Here is a 20,908-nt window from a genome sequence, read left to right on the forward strand (position 1 = left end):
GAAACCCTTTTTTTGAGGCAAGTTCTGAACATTCACGTTTATTTGGCATTAACCTAAATCTGAACTTTAACATTGGTCTCATTCACAAACAAAAATTTTATCCCCTTTCAAGATCAAGACCTTTGCCACCACTTCCTCAGTCACCAGTAACAGTTCTCATAAATATCAGTGTGCTGTGAATTGTGATACAAAAGTAACCTTAGTTTAAATCTCACAGCGCAGAAGTAATTTAATAAGAAGGTAATTGTCACTGGGACAATCCAATTTTCACATGGGAAAGAGTGAGTTCTTTCCCAAGAAAACAAAGCACTTAAACTTCTTCCTTTGAATATAAAAAATTAGCAAGGGGTTTTCTCATGCTATCATGTTCTCTTACAAACTTCTGACACAAAAAATATTTCTGGCATTTCTTCAGCTGCATAGATTGGCAAAGCTAAAGAAGAATAAATGGGTGAATTAAGAGACAGAGGACAGCAGTTTGCTGCTGCTTTTTGACAATATACCTCTCTTTCAGACCCTCAGAAAGTTACAAATATACACACTCCCCAAGTTCTTTGTATTGGTATCCTGAAGAAAAACATCTGAGAAGACCTCAAGACCCTACAATATCTGTAAAATAGGCTTAACCCCACCGGCAAAACACAAGGTTACAGTTAAGTGGTCACTTTGCAATTGAATTCCAAGCTTTTGCAAGAAAAAATAAAAATCAGTTCAGCTTTCTGTCCTGCCTTTTTTAGTCTTCATTGGCCAGCTCTGACATTTGTAGGGTTGCATAGAAGACCCTGATAAGCACTACACCTTCCCCAGGGATTGTGTTCAGCTGGATCCGCAATGGCTTTCTGGAACTTACTGGAAACCAGTTGTTGTACAAGGAGAACTTATGGGTAGCCCAGGCAAATAGATGAGAGAACAGGAACTTGTTAGAACCAGGAATCTGGGGAAGATTAAAGTAACCATGTAACCATGACCTGTATCAGATAATGATTTAGATATCTATTTTTTAAAACTAAGTTTGGAGTACAGCTATAAACAGAACAAAGTACAAAGTTACTAAGCAATTGTTTTCTGATCACCCCTGGTTTTTGAAATACTAAACTGTTATTAATATCATGTAAGTGAAAGTATAACTTTAGTCATTGTCTACTGTAAAGTTTTATAGAGGATTTACTATACAGTAGCAAATATCCATTAGAGTTTGTCGACAACAAGAGAGTGGATTGATTTTCAGTGCCTTCATAGTAATAATTTCTAGCTCTGTAATCTCATACACCCAGGGTGCTTATAACCTATGAAACTCTGAATATTCTGATAAGAATGTAGAATAATATCTTGCTTACCTGAATATCGTCTTTGCCTAATATTTGGCATCTCAGAGAATCAGCTGAGTAGCCTAAACTAGATTGTAGGATTCAAGAGACCTCACTTACTTCTATATGTTTTGGGTTTATTTTCCCTATTGTTTTCTCATCCATCTTAGTTCTAGTGACTGTACTTTATGGAGAAGGGATGTGGTTTTCTCTGATTCTTGTCTACCCCCTCAGTATGCTGTATGCTTACTCGGAAAGTGTTTGAGTCACCGTCTCTGGAGATTATTAAAGGACATGTAGATGTGGTGCTTAGGGACATGGTTTAGTGGTGGACTTGAATGTGTTGGGTTTACAGCTGGACTAAATGATTTTAAAGGTCTTTTCCAACTGAAATTATTCTCTAACTAAACCAGTTGTGTCATGCAAGTCATATGCAAGCATAAGTAACATTCTGAGACTCTGTTCCAATGGTTTTGCTGCAGAGAACATTCTGCCTCTGAAAGGAACAGTGCTATTTTGAAGTTCACTGTTTCTAAACAAATTCAGTCTTATTAGAGAAAAGAGAGAGCTTATTCTCAGCTTCTCTATTTGTCACGAAATGTCTGCAGAAGAAAAACATGACTGTGCTATAACTTCTGCAAGTATGCAGCAGCCTTTATCATTCATTGCTACATCTGCCACACTGAGTCTAAGAAAATCTTTAAACAATTCTCCCAGGTCTCTTGGATGACTTGATAAAAATCTTCAGCTAGTGCATTGTTTTCTGATGAAATTAACCAGATGTAGCACCAAAATATTTAGGAGAGATTTCCAAATAGCTCTGTATGGAAACCACTCTCTGTCTATGCAGGAGCACAGGAAAGTTTTGCAGCACAACAAAGAACTAAACAAAAAACCACCCCAAATTATGTCTTACATTTTGCCCATCTTGACAATGGGATCATAATCTCATCTTGTTATGTCATATGTAGAACATCCCACATCCCATCACACAGAGTCTCCTCTTTCAGCCTCCATTCTTAATTTAACTCTTAATTTAATACATTTAGGCATTTTAACCATCTAAGACAACAATTTCTATTTCTCACCTGGAAGAAATAGGAGAGTGCTTTACGGGTTTTGATTTTTATGTGGTGCTCTGATACATTTGCCACTAAACGAAGTAGGTCCCTTCTGCAGTAGAGCAGATTAACTGGTGACACATTTAAAGTAGGTCTTATGTACCTGGCTTGATACTTTTTGTGTCTTGATCCTGTGTGTGCTTGTAGACACGAGAGTGCTTTGGTTCCATGAGATTCGATACAGTTGGTATATACCTCTCTATATCCTATTGCTTTTCATACAAGAACTTCTCCCCACCTCTTTCTTTCTACCACCAACTCTGAAGTTCCATTTTTTATTTCTTGCCTCTTTATGGAGGTGTTCATAACCTAGTCGTGCTTCAGGGTACAGGGAAACAAATGACTCCATGTTGAATGCACCATATCTAAGATTTCCTTGATTCCTTTTGTCTTCTAATGGCCTCCTCCAGATATGAGACAGGTTGGAAAATATTTGTGTCTGGCACAGAATCTCATGTAAACTGCTAGCTTGAGCAAGATTACGAAAACCGGAATGGCAAATGCAGACTTTTCTGTTCCTACCTAGATATCTAAGTAATTTACCAGTTTCTCAGAAGCCATAAGCACTGGGCTGATTTCAATAAGTTGCAGGCTATGACAAAGTCTTCCTAGATTTTGTCATTCAAGATATAAAAATGCTCAGGCAACTCCGAATAATGAGCCAACCAATATTTTTTTTTTAACTACTGTCTCCAGATAAACTTGTAATACTTCTGCATTCAAAAAATGCCAAATTTAAACCAATGTACAAAGCCTCTTCACAGTACAAATGAGTGCATGCATGCGTGTGTGCTTATGTTACTTGTAAATACATAGAAATATTAATAACCCCACAGAAATCAAGAGTAATCTAAAACTAAAGGAAAGGTCAGAAGCAGTTAAGCATTTATATTTTTAACAAAAAAAAAAAAAAAAAAGACCTGCAAATGAATGATAACTTGGAAGTCTTCAAGTTAAATCTCATGGAAGAATTACAGTGTTAAGTAACCAGCTAAACCTATTCCCCTTGTATCAGGATTTTTTAATGATTTTTGTAGGACAAAAAAAAGTGAATAAGGGAAATTTTCTGTAATGTGTTAACTGGACTTGAAACACTCAGTGATGAATCCTCACCACCACCTCACCCCCCCACACTCCCATACATGAATAATATGCAAATTGATTTAGGTATGATTAGCAAGGGCATTGTGTTGTATATTTTTAATAGGCTGTTTTTTCATTTATTGATGTCACAATCATATAAATGAACAGATATCTTATCTAAAAAGACTGAGTTCACAGTGCAACCTGTATTGTCAAAACTCCTCATTCACTAGGGTAGCATGAAAACCACTTAGAACAAGAACTCCTATTTCTCACCTATTTCGAGTGTGCAGAGGTTTGTTTGTTTTAATCCTCATGTCTGTCTTAGGCCTGATTCAAAGCCCAGTGCAATTGTGGGAAGAGTTGCATTAATTTCAGGAGGCTGCTCAGTACTACTATTGCTCTGTCTTCAGGTATTGCAGGGTAACTCAGTAATAGACTTTACATAGGTAGTAGGCATTACCTAGATTCTATGTTTTCACTGGTAAACTGGAGGACAAATTAGACTTCATATTAATTCTTCTTCCATCATTCCCTTTGCACTGTATTCAGTGCAGTGTAAAACAGAAACTATTTGGTTTGCTTTACACCTGTAAAGAATTCCTTGCTTCCATGTTTGACATGCACTAAATGATAAAGACATAAAAAGTGTAAGTATGCAAACAGATCCACTTATTGGTGTATTGGTAAAACACATGCCAACAAACACTTATCAAAGCTAAATTTCATGTCACTGATGCTGATTTAATTGCTGATTGATAAAATGGTCTCTATTTTTCCTCCTTTCAGTCTTTGATTTATAGTGTAATAGAAAAGCAACAAGAAGATCACTGAAGTATTTTCTTGTTGATTTAGCACAAAATTACTAGATCTGAAGTCGTTTTTCAACAATATAAAAATGGAGCATCAGTCACCAATCACTCATATTCACATCACAGTTCTATTTAATTACATATTTTTCCAGTCTGATAATTAGTGTTCAGATTACTGTCATAATATTCTCCACAAAGCAGAAGTCTTTCCACTCATAGCAAACAGAAATAGCATCCAATAAAGGTAAAAATATGCTTTTTTGCTTACTTTATAAGTCATAATCATTAAATTATAGTCATAAAAGGTGACTTTAGAATAATTACAATGCTAATTTAGAAAATATCAAGAAGAACAAAGCTGGAAAGTATCTGAATATTGTTTATGTTGGAAAGAGCATGATTAATTACATTATGTTTAACATTACATTTTTCCACACAGTGAACAGAAATTACATTCATATTGTGCTCTGTGTCTCTATGGAATTTGATTTTGGCAAATTTCTGTAGTCATAATCCTGATATGATGCTAAATCAGGAATGCCTACTGGGAGTTGGGTGTCATCAGACTAGCTACTGTAATCAAGCATATCTCCAAAGACAGAGAGCTGGGTTTCATACATTATTCATACTTTATGAAATTGTATTGAAAGTATAATTGTCTTGTACATTGGATAAAATGTACCATTTTGAGCTGGTTAATTATACATTTGGTTTTGCTTCTCTTAGTTGCTGGAACTAGTGCCACCACTTATTTGCATTAATATTGCAGGAAAATTGGCATAATTCTAATGTAGTAATGGCAGCCTGAGAAGTCTATGTTTTCCTTTAATAGTTACCCATGGTAATAGGGCATTGGCTAGAAAGTGGTCCTGATTGACCTTGTTTAATAAAGAGCTGTTCTGTTTCAAGAACAACCACTTCAGGAATGACTACTACCTGCCATCCCTGCTGAGTTAACACAGCTGTGCAGCAATGATTCCTCGGATTATTTTGCACCAAGGTTTTTGAGTGATTTTCCATTTCATCAATAGTGAATTGCTAAATTTCATTATCAAAACAACATCTCTGCTAGACAGTTTACTCAGCTGCCATGAAACATGGAAAACTAGAATGCTAAAAAAGCCCTAAAAATACTAAATAGTCTATGGGTTGAGTATGTGTTTAGGCAAAAAAAAACAGCTGTAGAAAGGAAATTACTACTAAGGAATGCTTTTGTTTGGATTAAACTAGCTTTGAACATGAAAGATGTCAAGCTTTTGCAATGGAAATCGGGTTAAGTTCAGGAGACTGTATCTGTGAAGAGCATATGGGTTTGGAAGACCTTGGGAAAAGTCAGGCAAATTGAGAAGCTGCACCTCACTTCTAGTGCTGAAATCTCCTTGTTCCTGTAACTTATCAGTTGGGTATATTTGGATTTTGTGTTCTCTGTCATTTTTCAGCACATTTTATTCTTTTCCCAAGAGTGCAGCACTATTCCTGCAAGCGCTCTGCTCTACAGAGGGAGACATATTTTTTGCCTAGAAGTAGAAAAGACATTAGTTTTGTTAAGACAATATGTTATTCAGAAATTGTTTTTCTAATGTAGTTGTATTTTTTACATTTCTCTGAGGATAGAGTAGTGAAAATCACAATTAGGACATTACATAGAAAACAAGGTCCTCTGAAAACTTCACTTTTACGAGCATAACTTATTTGTCTGTTTAACAGGAGTTAAAAAGCACATGTATACTAGTGCTACTGAATATATTTGGAAAAGCTGAGTCAGTGATCTAGAGTTCTTGTAAGGAAAATGAGAAGAAAAGCTATTCTCTCAACAGCAAGTGTGAATGTGTAGGATGAATAGCTGCACGAATACATGAGCAAGTCTCCTCACCTGTGGTGCGTAGGCCTATGTTATTTTTTCAATTTTCAGTCTGTCCTATATATTAGTTCAAATATGATTTATTACAGTAATCTTACTGGGGTTTTTCTGGTCTCTAGGCCTTGTGTCTTATGTGAAAAAGGAACAGGGTGCTTTACCTTGTCATTGTGTTTTAATGTTCTCTGCCTGCAAACCCTCCAATGAGTAGGACTCTAATCATAGAATCAGAGTGGTTTGTGTTGCAAGTGGTTTGTATTTTTTAGCCAGAAAAGACAAGAATGAGTAATTTAATGCCATCTGAAATATATAGCATTAATATAAGATTTTAATTCTGTCCAGCTGGCTTCAGATCAAGAATACCAGGCAAAACTCAGCCAGCTCTTTCCATAAATGATCCCTTTCTTGTGTGGGTACTCCAGCTTGCCTTGTCAATTGTATAAAAATCTTGCCTCTAAAATCCAAGTTTTCCTTCTCAAAGAAATTATGAGCATCTTGACGCAAGAGTGTCAGGAAGGAGGTGGTGCCCTGATGGCCCTAGCAGGGGATGTTTGGAGTGGGATATTCTCTCCCCTCCTTAATCACAGGGGACCACACTGGTACAGATAGGGATCTGCACAGTCTGGTAATCAGCAGATGCTTCCAAAGAGGGAACCTACAGGGAAGGGGGGAGTGACTCAATCCCCCTGAAGGTATTAAGAGAGAGCACAAAGTTAGTTTTGAGTACCAATTGCTTCTGTACAAAATTTTTGCTGTGCAAATTAAAATAGGTGTTACACTTAGCAGTCTACACCCTTTTCAAAAGGTGCCCTTTGCTTCAGCTGTACTCAGCCAAAAGAGGTATGTGGGAAAAGGGACTGCAGTAGGGACTGTGTGTGATGTAAAACAGTGGCTAGAAGTGAAAGGCAAAAAAACTCTTGGAGAAATACAGGATTTAAGAGAGCAAGGAAGTGAATGCATCCACTTCCATTTTGCCATGCCTGGATAAAACAGAAAGGATGCATTAAACCCAAATTTATTCTCATACTCTTTAATTGGTTTCTTTTGTTTGAGTTGATTAAAGTAATTGCAATGTATTGCTAATATGGATATTAAATTCTTGAAATCTTAAATAAAAAGGAAGGGGTAAGTACTTTCTAGAAATACTCTGCTTAATGCTGCCCTCAGACAGCATTTTTTATCCATTGGGCCTTCAAAATAAAAATTATAACATTATGTGCAGAGAATATTATATTCAGAAATTGCCAGGTCTTCTCACACTTTGCACAAGGCAACTTGGCATTAAAAAGGCACACAAGCACTTGAAGACATGGGAGTACATAGTGAAAAAATATAGTGTTATTCTTGTCAATAATGATATGTGCTCCAAAATTATAAAAGTGACTAAAAAAAGTAGCTAAATTTCATTTGCAGGCATGTTCTCCAAAATGTTTTCATTCTATTAACATTGTTTGCTGATGATAGCAACAGGACTTGTAGACTGTTTTCTTTGTAAAAACATTTCGGGTTTTAATAATTTAGGCATAATTCAAGTATCCTTCATTCTAGGAAAGTTACAATGTTTTCTGATCTAAACATATGGATATATTCAAATTTAACTAGCTTCTTTATCACACCAGTGAGGATACAAATTAAAAGAAATATTGTTTTTTCCAGTTCATGACCTAAACTATTTCCTCCTTGTGTGGAGAGATGTTAAAAATAAAATCCCCAGACAAAAAACATCTCAAGTTTTTATTTGTGATGCATGCCTGAATTGCCCTATGCAAATGCCTTAAGGCAGAAATTAAGGTTGTAAGGTCTTTCTTTGACCAGACACTTCTGATGCCCAAGTTTTGACTTCATAATGGTAAAGGTAGGATTTCTGTATAATTCTATAAATGCGATTTATATTTTTGGATTCTAATTTGGAAGGTAAATAGCTATCAGTGGGAAATAATGTGAAAGACCAAAAACAAAAAAAATACTTCGTTTTCAAAAGAAAACAAATTAATTGCTGATACCCTGATGGTTATAGATCATATCATACTTCAGTAATAAAATCTCAGAATATACACAAAAAAGAGATACAAAAAAGATTAAAAAGATAAAAAGGTCTTGGAAATTCATTGGAGAATATCAAGGCTAAAACTGTCTAAACATAAATTGATCTTATAATAATAATTGTTCTACGTGTTGTGATAAATTTCCAAATCAAGGTTAGCCTTTTTTTATTTTTATCTCTTAATTTTTTGTATAATTCTTAGACTTTCATGTATACAAATTGATACTGCCCCAGCAAAACAGGTGTTTAGTAAGTTGTAAAAACAGAAACTATATTTTAAATGTTAAATTTCTCATGTTTATGTGAACAGCAGCCAGAACCACAAGGTTAGGACTTCTAAACAGAATAGCTAAATTCCATAATGATAATATTATTGTTTTCTGAAAGCAGTGTTTCCCTGCAAAGACAACACATTGTGTCAAGCCTGAGTATCACTTTGAGCAATATTTTGCCACCTCTTCATTTCAGTAGATTCTTCTCCAGCATTCTCAATCTGCTGCATGCAAAGCAAGTTTATACTTTTTGGCAGGATGAATCAAACAATTTGCTCGGGGAAAATTCCAGATTTTTTTTTGTCTTTGAGTTAAATGCCTCATATCTTTCTAGCCTGAGAAAAAAACAAAAAAAAAAAAACGAAACCAACCACAAAACAAACGAACTAAAAAACCCCACCCAGCCACCACCCCTTCCTCTGTTGTGGTGTGGAAACAAATTTCTGGTTTTTAAGTGTAAATTTTAGGTTGAGTAGTCTTTACAGTGGTGTATTTCCAACCAAAACCAATAGAAATAAAGACACAGTTAGGGGACTGTGTAGGAAGCTAGCTTAGTAACAGCACTGGCATCCTCTGGGTGTGTAAACTGGCGACAGTCTTGCTCGCCATGGTGAACATAGCCCCTGCCACAAAGGAGGTCATGTCTACTCTGTTAGCAGACACTCAGCTGCTTCACTGGGCTTTCTGTACACATGCAGATTAGATGAAATAACTGTTCTGACATTTGTAAACCTCAGGTATCAATTTAACATCAGTTAAAGTGAAGATACATGCAGTGGCAATGAATCATTTGGGACTCTGTGGGTTTTTTTGAATGAAAGTGAAACTTAACCTATTTCATTGATTTCCAAGGTATTTTGAAGTGATATTCTGTCACAATTACTCTAAACTCAATTCAAATTCATCAGGGGATCCAGAAAATTCAGCAGCTTTGTCAGAATCCCAATGCAAAATATCAAGTTGTAATGTAAAATGAAGTGCACACTTTCCCTGGGTTTGACCTTTGCACTGTAGATTGTTTGTAACTCTGCTATGGACAGACAGATTTGTGTTTCTGCTTTTCTAAGATTTAGTTAAGTAACCTTCACCTCTATCTTCACCTAAAGATCATGTAGATCGTGGTTTATATTACTATTTTATCTATACATATAATTTAATTCTAGCAGGAATCATTTAATTCATGTTTTGCAATGCCTTTGATGCAGACTATGAAAATCCTGCTAATGAAATCCTAACGAGAGAAGTCTCTGTAAAGTCTGAAAAACAATATAGTGACTATAAAATAAAATGCTAATTTGGACACTTATATTTCCTACTTATTGGGCACAATGATGCAATTGTAACATCTTTGCATCCGTTTCTTGAGAAGGATCTATAAGGATATTATTTCAAGTGAGTTAATGGAACTTCCTATTTTCTAATTTTCTATTGTGAAAATCCGTAGAGGAAGCAGTAAGGGTTTTCATATTCCTGAATTTTGAGACAGGTTAGTTAGCTAACTTCTGTGTTAAGTCTCTATATAAAAGGGAAAGGGAGGAGCTCCTTGAGAGCATTATTTAATCCATCTAACTGAACATCTTGCTTTGAGTTGCACTTTTGAGGGTCTGCTCTGTCTCCTTTTTCTATGGAATATAGGGAAATTAGCTGCATGAACTGGGTGTTTGAGGCTGTGATGTGAATACCCCTCATCCTTCTCCCTTTCCAGTCAGAAGATCTTTGATGCTGTGATCACTATTACCATGATGTACCTCATGTGTATCAAGAATTTCCAACCAAGACAGAAATCTCTGCTATGAATTAACAAAACAGAGTTACACTAATGACTTCCACAAAGAAAAGAAGTTGTGGTTATCTTCAGCTGGAAAATGGCCTCTTTGAACTACTTCTCTTCTGTTTCCATCACAGATTAACCCTCATCATTTGTATTTGTACAATCAAATTCATTAAGTTGGGGTGAATATTTTGAGGAGTATTTAGAATCAGTAGCTGTTTTAAAAGTATGTGTATCGAGGTAATGATGCATTTATTCCAAACAATTGTGCTTTTTAAAAAATTTACTTGCTATCATGGATGTGTATTAAATATTTGTATAACATATTTTCCTAATAGTACATCAATACTCAGTAAACTGGTTACACAAAGTAGTATTTTAAAAAAAAATTCTGCTTATTATTCAGTGTGCTTTCTTGGCAAATTAAGAAACAGAGCTTTCAAAATTTAAGGTCATTCTTTCCAACTAAAATCATTTCAGATTTATCAGTTGTATTTTCTGCTCCATAGGAAATAACAGAAGATCGGGATCGTTCACAGCTGGATTCAATGGTGCTGTTAATTATGAAACTGGACCAACTTGACCAGGATATTGAAAATGCTCTCAGTGCAGGCTCTTCTCCATCCAGCACCCCAACATACAAACGGAGGCATATACCTGTAAGCCAGTTTGCTCAATATTTTCTTGTTATTCTAAGTAGAATCTTTTTACTTCACCTTTCTCTTTCAGTCTTCACATTTTTCAGCTCCTTGGTTTATAACTAAAGCTCTTTTCATAAAGAATTTGACTTGTATTTTTGTTTATATATATACATGTTTTGAAGGCAATAATATTGGCATCTGTTATTTCCTCTTGGCATCCTTTCATAAATGAGAGCTTCAGAACTCCCAGGTGAAACAGAGGGAGATCAACAAGATTCAGAAAATGTCTGGCTCTCTAATTATCACTTACTGTAAATGCAGAGTCAGCACAGACTCAGGATCACACCAGTCTCAGAAGACAAGTATGTGTCATTTGACATTACATAGAACTGAAAGTAATTCTGAGCTACACGTCTTATTTTCTGCTAGAGGGAGACACAAAATCCTCTGTCACTCAAAGTAAGATTCTGGACAGAACCTGAATTATTTAAATTAGGGGCTTTTTAATTACTTAAAAGGATCTTTCTTTGCAGAGAGTAATCCAAAAGGAGATGGGACAGCTCACAAACATAACTGATGCATTCTTTCTTTTCTGTAAAGTGTTTACACATATAACTGAAGAACGTGAAATGGCTGATCCAAGGTATTCTTGTGCAGGCTTCCTGTTAATTTCACCCACATGTGCTGCAGCTGCTTTTCAATTCAAGAAACCTGAGAAACACTGCCCCAAGATCTCTTGACTAACATTCGTATCATTTGTTTTGGTTAGTGATATTTTCTTTTAAATAACAAGGAATTTCTCCTTTGAAAGCCAGGCATCATTATTGCTAAGTGAGTGATCTGTAGGTGAGAAAAGCTGTATTTCAGTGGGTTTGATCAGCTAAAAATTATATAATATGTCATTTTTAGAGGAAGTCACATAATTTCACTTTTCATTGTTAAACATTTTCCTCCTGGATATCAATGTTCTCACAGTGCCTCCTTAAACACTGATGACACAGGAAACCTGAAATACAATGTCAACATCTGTTCTCTATATCTCATCAATCCATGCCAGCATTTCAGCTAATTTCTTACAGCAATAAAGGGAGTGGAGGCAATGTGTATAAGTAACCCTGCATGATAATCAGAGGTGGTACCACTTACCATGCTGCAAAGCAGCCCTGCAGAAAGACAGCTTGCATCAAACATGGAATATATGCTACTATGGACAATGACTTCCTAGGAATTTTTGAACCTTTGATTGTTATGGACCAGAAGATCAAAAGATCTTGTTTTCAAGATATGTAGGTATTGAGTTCAGGCTCATATTTAATTTATAATAAGAAATCATTTGAGTAATGTAAAAACCTGGGTAATAGGGCAAGGATCATGGTTCTGCACTGTGGCAGCATAGCTCTGCTAACCAGAAATTTCTGAGGGCAGCTGTAGCCAAACTGACTGCTGCAGAGACTGTTCCATGGCTCTGCTGCATTTCCCAGTGCCTCACATTGCAGTCAACTCACTGGCAGGAAATATGACTCAAATACATGGTCCTACCTAGAGCGCAGCTTTGTGCCTAATTTCCAAGCCTTTTCAGAATACCACACACTTGTGTACATGGCATAGAGGCGCCTGTCTAAATGGCATCTTTGGTTTTGCAGACCAGACACTTAACTGGAATTAATGAATCAAAGGGTGCTGTATCTTTTCAGCTCAGGAGCAGAACCCCTGAGATGTCTCTGTCCCGTATTTCACCTATTCTAGGAACCTGGCATTAGGCAACTGAGACTTTTTCTGCAAGAATTTTCTGGGATTTAGAGTTCAGGGAGGGTTTTGTGTACTGTATAGCTGTATTCATGGAGGCTGTACCTCAGCTAATAATCCTGACAGTATAGGTCTGGTTTTACACATAGCCAGGTCTTTGCCAGACATGCGTCACAATTTATCTGCAAACAGTATAATCCCCTGCTCTCACTCTATGCAGTAAATCAAGCATGTGCTAAATTTTTACTTCCTCAACAATAAAACATGCTATATATCTTCCTTTTGTTTCTCAGAAAGAGGAATGTAATCAGTGTCGTTAAGAGTAAGGACATTTTAACCAGAAATAGTATTTGGCTGATAAGTGTCTGGTGATTCAAAAAAACTAAGGAGCTGTACCTCTGAATTGTATAAACTGCTGAATGGTGATGTCATTTCATCTGCATAATGGTTAACAGATGTTCACTAGCTTGCAGCGCTGCAGAGACAGAAGGTGGGAGCACACAGGAAATACTGAATATCAGAGAAAAATGTCAAACTTCTGCAGCCCTTAACTGATTTTTCTTACCTTGCATTCTACCATTTAGGGGAATTATAGCTTTGATGTTAGTAGTGATTTATAATTTCAGAACAGCAGCTAATGCAAAGCACCACATTGAAAAAGACAGCAAGCATATATATTTAAGTGAGCTTGCCTAAATATTTCCATTATTTAGCAGAACTATGTTTTTATTTCACATTCACAAAAGAGACTTGCAATATTTTTCTACAGGATGTTGAATCTGGTTCTGAAAGTGGAGTTGATGTTGCTTCAGTAAATCACTCACAAACAAACTTGTCTTCTAACATCCATGCTCCTGACCTAGCATCTCCCTCTTCAGTAGCCAGCTCTGGAGCTAAACCAAAGGCTGGGGTGAGTGCAAAGGTTATATTTTTTTAAACTTCTCTCATGATTCCAGATTGGAAGTGAAATTTAAAAATAGTATACTATTCATTACTTGGGTTGCACTGCAGAATGTGTGTGACACTGAGGAAAAAAAATGCAAGTTGTCTCAAAGGGCCATTTTAGTGGCAAATAATACTAGAAGTTTCACATTTAAAAACACCCTATTAACAGTTGATTATTGAAATTAGCTGAGTTTTTATATGAGAAAATAATTTAAAGGAGCTATGCTCTTTAGAAAGGTAAGTTTTTCTGAAGTGGTATCACTCAGAACATTTCCTAAATCTCATGAAGGATGCAGCCAGAGAAAAATTGTGGCTGATTTATGATGTCCAAACCCAGTCATCCTAGTTCTCTCAGAGGTACCTACTACCCTACTGGTGTGAGAATGTCATTCTAAGGCAAAATTTGGCAAGTGGTTCCAGACTCTTAGGATCAGAGGGGAGCCTTGGAGCAAGCAGGCACTTTTCTGCAGGTCCCAGTGCATGATAGGCAGTGAGGAAGGGCTGGCCTGAGAGCTCAGATACGGCAAGGAGCTTCTTTCTATATCCATTCATAGATACACATAACTGTGAGAAGCATGGTTCTTTCTTTTGCTGTTTTCCATCTTCTGAAGAATTCTTCATAATGCTTCAGCCATCAATATGTGCAGAAATGCTTGGATGTCCTAGAAACTCCTGACATGCTATCTGTTCCCTCTTGAAGTTGCTGTTTCCACTGCCTCAAGAAGCACAGAAATTTAGACTCCTCTAAGCTTTTCCTGTCCTGAAAAGTCTTAGCATAACTCCTGCTCCATCTGTTCACTTATTGAAAAGCTTCTGGTAACCAGACCAGCAGAAAATCTGGGATAAAATATTAAAATAAAAAGTGTAGTTAGCATAAATATATGTTTAGAACAAGTCTATAAAAAGTAAAATAGAGGCCACCTGTCATTTACTGCACTGCAATAATAGCAAGTTAACTAATGCCTTTGATTGTGGCTAACAGAAGTTCTAATAAACATTTACATTTGGGATTGTTCACTTGTACAAAAATAAATTCACTTGTAATTTATCATCAGTGCATAACTATAGCAAATAGAGAGCTCTGCACTCTGTCACTGCATACATAGCAGAACAAATTCTCAAATAAGTACATATGTTAAGCTAGAAGGTAATATTCCATTTTACCAGATCCTGAGAAGCACACAGACACTTTCTCACTTTTTAAGGTATTAAACATCCCTTTTAAATGTTGGCTTCTTTGGTAATATTTGGGGAACTCTTAACACCTGGCTTTGCAGAAGCATGGGTCACTTCCTATAATATTATGTGTTAATTCAGCTTCAGCAAGCATTTATTTGACTTTTGCTGTGATTAATGTATTATGCTGCATATATATGCAGTTATTTTATTCTATAATTTTATAATTTTTTTATGAGTGAAGTTAAATTTTCTACAAACATAGCTCTCTTCTAAAGCTTTGCAGGCTGCAACTCCTCACACTCTGCAGCAATCCACGTAGTGATGGCCTCTGAAAATCCACACAGTGTGGTGTTCTGACTATAAAGGAGACTGTAGGTTTTGGGGCTTGGGGAATTTTGTTTTGTTTTGGTTTTGTTTTTCTGGTTTTTATTTGGATTCTGTTTGGGATTTTTTTGTCAGACTAGCTATAGGAATAAAATTTTTCTGCATTTGAAACTCAGGGAGCTACTTTTTAAAGGTAATGGACTGTTTCAAAGATTTTACTCCCTTTCTGGCATTTGTAACTGCAGATCTTCAAGGATTCCAGATGCTTAGTCTCCAGGGACAACTTCTTTTGTTGTGTTTATTAATAGTATGTAAATAGGAGTACAAGGGCGATTAGTTACATTACGGAATGATATGTGGTATTTTTAAACAAACTATAGCAAACCATTTACCACATCAAAATCAGACTGTAAAGCTAAAACACCACATCATATGCAGACTGGGGAGTGGGAATACTAAGGCAGGGCAGGGAGATATGAGCTTGGATCTAGTTCCTGATAAAGAACTTGTAAAAGGTATTACCTACACAGGATATAACTTATAGATAGAAAATTTGTGTACAGACAAACTACATCCATTCATGTTCATTCAGCTTTCTATGGATTTAGTCCAAACGATTTCAAACAGCATCACAATGTGTTGGGATATCCATAAGCACAATTTGGTTTGATAATCCTAGTGGAAATGATTCACTCCTTGGTTTACGGAAAGCAGGACATTTTAAATTTTCATGAGTAGATTTTATGAAATGTTAAACAAGAATTGTATTTAAAATTCAGTATCAATTACAATTTTCTCTGCAAATTAATAGTAGATATTATTTTAAATAAAATTAAGATTATGTGTGTATATTTTCATGCATAAGTTATTTAATATTTCATGAAGGTTCACTTCTGGATAGCCAAATCCATTCCTGTGTACAGTACATACCCATATATATAAGCATACACCTGCATGCACACACACACACACACACACCCCCCCTGAACTCCTTCCTGAATACAGGACAGGATTCATGATTCATGATGATACATGACAAGGAAGAACAGGATTCTCCACAGAGCATTATGGAAAGGCTTTTCTGTGATTCTGCAGGGTGCATTATGAGGGCCTTTGATACGCAGATGTACTTGGGATTTCAGGCTTGTGAGAAGCATACAGCTGACTAACCTCTATCCTAAATTTAGGATGCCACCATTATATCCCATGGTCAGGGTGAAATAGCATCATGTGACCAATAGGGTGTTTGAGTCACAAGTGGTATGTGTTTGGAAAGGTGCATATATGGACAATCCTTTCGAAAGTAAGGATTAATGTGACTGAACAGATACATTTCCCACATAACTTAGGATGGGATACTAAGAAATGTTTTTGGCATCCTTATATTACTTATGATTACAGAGTAAAAAAAATTCATGCTTCTATAATTTGCACATCTTTATGGTTTGGGGGTTTATTAATCAGTTTCCAAAACAGACAAAGATTTTTGTATATTAACACTTGAGGATATACATTTGGTTAGCAGTAATCACATGAGAGTTGAAATCAGCTTAAAAAAATAAGAAATCAACAGTCTTTTGCCCTTGTGGCCATGAGAAACACTGGGAAAAGGGAGTGTCTTGTCTGGATTTGGAGAGAAAGGAATGTAAATATTCTACATGTCATTGCCTTCTACAAACCAATGCTATACATATGGACACTTAAAATATTCTTAAATGTAAAGACGAGAATTTATTTATTTTTAAATTTGGTTTGATTATTATAGAAACAATATGTGGCTACAGTATTTAAAATGTAATTTAGTAACTAAAGGCAAGTTGCCATATCCTTCTCCAATGTCCAGTTAAAAGCTAACCACTTAAGGAAAACTTGAATCAGTTATCATTGTCCTTTTTTTTTTTTTACTTCCTCTGTACAAAAAATTGGCTAAAGGACAACAGCAACTAAGGCCTAAAAGTTGTGGCCAAAACTTTGTCCTTGAACATCTGCTCTGCAAAGTGTTTCTTTTCTGTTCAGGTAAAAAAAGCCCAGCCATGATTATTTTCTACTCCTTTTTTTGGCAGTCTTATCCCTCCTGCTTCAACAGTCCCCAAGTTAACCTTAATCACACTGTACAAAGGTAATCAGGCATCTATTATCACCAGAATAGCTGGTACCTAGGAGCAGATTGTTTTTCAGATTAGCTATAATGACTCATTTAAGATGCATTCAATTCTCACAGTGATTTAAGACATCAGTTATGCCTGCAAGTATAAAATTACCTAGTCTGTCTGAGCATGGGAATGGGCTTCAGGCATAGCTGCTGGTATCACTGAAGCCTTGGATGAGCTTGAGTCCACTTTCACAAGTCTTGTTGCTGGATTGGGAGAAAAACTTGTGTTATCTAGACGACAGATTTGCAAATGTTTAATCTATATGCACTAAAAGAATTTAACCAAATATGCTTTTGATTCATATTATGTTTTAAAATTTGAACTTTTTAAAGAAAGCCAAATCATTCTGTGAAAAATAACTTTGAGATTTGTAGAGTAAGAAAGGGTTCGAGTTTCTTGCTAATTAACTACACTGGTTTTTAATTATAAAAGAAGCTAAAATTTATTGTAAGTACAAGGAAACCTCTATTTCAAATTAAATATTCATGAAGGAGAATTATCAGAATTATTTCAAGGGTTTGCAATGTTCACATTTCCTATTGCATTAGTTTTTATAGTAAATTTGATGAACTATGAGGTATACATACAGAATATGTCAGTGCATTTGTGCTGACAAATCTTTAGCAGGGGGTCATACAATTTGCAAGGTGATAGATTTTGGTCTCTGAATCATACTTTTATGTAATATTTGCTTATTTGTCAAAGTCCTCATATAACTTTTCTAAATTTTGCTGCCATTTTAGTATTCCTTGAATTCTTAATTTACTCATTCAGGCAACACTGAAAGTTATTCTGGTGAGCATCAAGGAGAAAGACTCTTACTGTCCAACATTAATTCAAATAGTGTTTCTTTAAAACTTGATAATTTTTATGAATGCAAGGTGAGTAAAGACTTCTCAGGACCTGATCAAGCTGATTAATTTAGTATTGTTTTTCATATCTATGCTTAAAAGAAAGAAAACAAGGTAAGGTAATTAATTATGAGATTAACTTTTCACACAATCACAATTTCATTTGAATTCTAACAGCCTGTTATTTTACCCTATAAAAAGTAAAATACCGTGCAGTTACATTTGCCTGTCATGTATAAGAAAACAGCAGGATTATGCTGTATTTGTTATATGAACTTCTCAAAAATTTTCTTTGACTCCATGTTGCTCCCCAAAGGAATCTGAATTCTGTTTGAAGTATCTCTTCCTGTGTTAACCCTAATTGTACTTCTTTGTTTTTCTTTTTTTGCAATAAGAATATGCTACTCCTACAATTTGAACCAAAACCACTGAATCCAGTCATGACGTCTTCGACAGGCATCACCTTTGCTTTGGTCAGGGACAGTTTTCTCTCTCTCTCTCTCTTATTCAGTTCCTCAGTATTGAATCCTGAGTGGCCAATGTAAATTCACAGTGCAACAAAAGGTTTGAAATTTTATACAGCCACAGTATGACCCAGGAAATACATATATTAGGCAATCTGCTCTGGGTTCCAAGTTCAATCCCCCAAAAATATTGGGAATCTAAATAAATACCCAAATTCTGAAGTGCTAAGCATGAGAACTTCTGAGACTTTCCAAGATGTCAAATTATACATTGCATTTCTGTCACTTCTTGCAACTTTTTTGTTTCAGCCATGCTTATATACTGGGGCTTTTTCTCATGTTTTCCTCCTTTTGTAGAGTAGCTGACACTGTCTTCAACACCATATCCATCTGGTTGTGTATGATTATCATTTTTTATAAACTGAAGAAAAAGTATATGACTTCTTCAGCATTAACGTCATTAATTGTGCTGTTAGTAATGTCAAGTACATTTTTTCACTGTATGCTGCCACCTGGTGTCTTGCTCTTTTAGAAGAGGGGCACCAGGGGACATCAAGCACTTGGACACAGGCAGATTTTTTTGTGCAGAATTAAGGCATTATGCTGCAGTTAAAAGGTTTAATGACCAAAATTAATTGCCGTAAGTTTGTAGTCTATTTTCAGTTTCTATTTAGAAATTACACATTGTAACTTTGATAACAAAAAGCTTTGACTGAAGAAAAAAACTGTAAGCGAAAATTTGTAAGTCACTTATTGACTTAGAAGTTGTTCCCAAAGCAGTGTTTGTGTTGGAAAACGAAAGAAATATGCAGACATCACTTTGCAAGTGGGAAAAAAGATTATTTTATCTACTATGCATGGCTAAAATGACCTGTTTAGTTATTTTCACCCCTTTCAAGAGAGTAGATGCTTCTCATGACAGCACACTTACTGCCAGGTAAGTCTCCTGGCAACCTTCTGTCCTTCTAGTGGTTTCTATATATGCTTAAACTGTCTCATTTACTGGAATCTTCCAGGTGAAAATTTTAAGCAAATGACTTCTTCTAAAAGCTGTTTCCAGCCATTAGGTTAAAGGGTTAACTTAAATATTATGGTGATGGTAACAGTGGGTGGACATTGATTTTCCCTTGGTTTGAGACAAAGAGCCTAAAGAACTTCCAAAGCATAGCAAATAGGAAATTTTAGATGGGTCTGTAGAGTCTTCAAACTATGTTGAATACTCTGTTTTATCATACATAGTCTGATTTTGCAGACTAGCAGTGTGGAGGACAGGGACTCAGCCTACTACATTAGATATAAACCTGGGAAGGAGGAAAGCAAAATTATACCATGTGTAAACTTAGGTGTATGTGCACACTGAAAAACTTTTTTAATTATTCTTCATCAGTAAATCTTCTCCTCTTGTGAAATCAACTATAGAAGGCTCAGTTTCTCTAGGCATGGTAGAATGTCAGAATATCAGCATTTTTTTTTTAGTTTAACAACTCTGATAGAAACTTGGTTAAGTCTAAATTTTTGAGTTTGCTGGGCTTTGCTTCCCATGACAATATGTTCTGAATGTCAGACGCGACGTGAAATGTTCCCATTTGTTCTCCAGTTTTATTGCCTCATAAGTTCAGTTCAAGTCTGTCTTCTGTGCTCTTCCATACGGTTTGAGTTGAATCCCTACCAAGTTTCCCTTTTTTTCCTGATGTTGCTTAAATATGTTTAACTGTATGTCAGTATGAAATTTTAACTCTTTTTCAGCACCTGCCAAGAAAAGCTTACATATTTATTCCACTGGGTTTTTTAAAAAAATAATTCGCAAATTTTCCCTGTCAGAATGTAATCTGTAGACTGCATTTCTGCATTGAAGAATTTCAGTTCTGAGATGGAGTATGGCATTCTTGTTGCATGCATGTGCAAAGATGGGCAAAATTGTTAAATCATTTTCAGTTAGAAGCCTGTGAGTGCAAAACTGCTGCAATATAAGTAAATTCCTTCTTAATTGCAATGGCATTAAGAACTTATTTCTCTGAAGAAAAACAAAATCCACAAAGCACTGAAGATTTTAATAATTTTTTTGATGTTTTAATTGCTAAATGCAAAGGGGTATACAACACTTGCAAAAGTGATCACCACAGATACACAGGAAGTAATCACCACTTAAAAACAAGGGACAATCTTTTTTAAAGATTCAGTCTGTGAAAGTTACTGATATTTTGGAAGCTAAAAGTAAATTGGCCTCAAAATGTGTTTAGGCATTTTTCTGGGAAAAAGTTTATAACCCATCAAAAACAGCAAATGGAAACTTGTGCACATTATCATCACAGTCTTATTGTCAGTCATGCAATGAAG

The 20,908-nt window shown here is 35.7% G+C and overlaps 1 protein-coding gene across 6 annotated transcripts in view; it reads left to right on the forward strand.

The window, feature by feature from the left end:
* Window positions 1-20,908, forward strand: part of DLC1 (DLC1 Rho GTPase activating protein) — a 221,605-nt gene that overhangs the window by 43,072 nt on the left and 157,625 nt on the right. For all 6 annotated transcript variants that reach the window (XM_042052884.1, XM_042052891.1, XM_042052886.1 and 3 more), the window contains 2 exons: window positions 10,778-10,927; window positions 13,425-13,565. In XM_042052884.1, coding sequence (XP_041908818.1) covers window positions 10,778-10,927; window positions 13,425-13,565 — 291 coding nt within the window. The remainder of the gene's footprint in view (window positions 1-10,777; window positions 10,928-13,424; window positions 13,566-20,908) is intronic.

The sequence above is a fragment of the Corvus kubaryi genome, unplaced genomic scaffold, assembly GCF_017639235.1.
Source record: "Corvus kubaryi isolate FWS band 111438036 unplaced genomic scaffold, C.kubaryi_AGA036_p1.0 split1-131, whole genome shotgun sequence".
Taxonomy (NCBI): domain Eukaryota; kingdom Metazoa; phylum Chordata; class Aves; order Passeriformes; family Corvidae; genus Corvus; species Corvus kubaryi.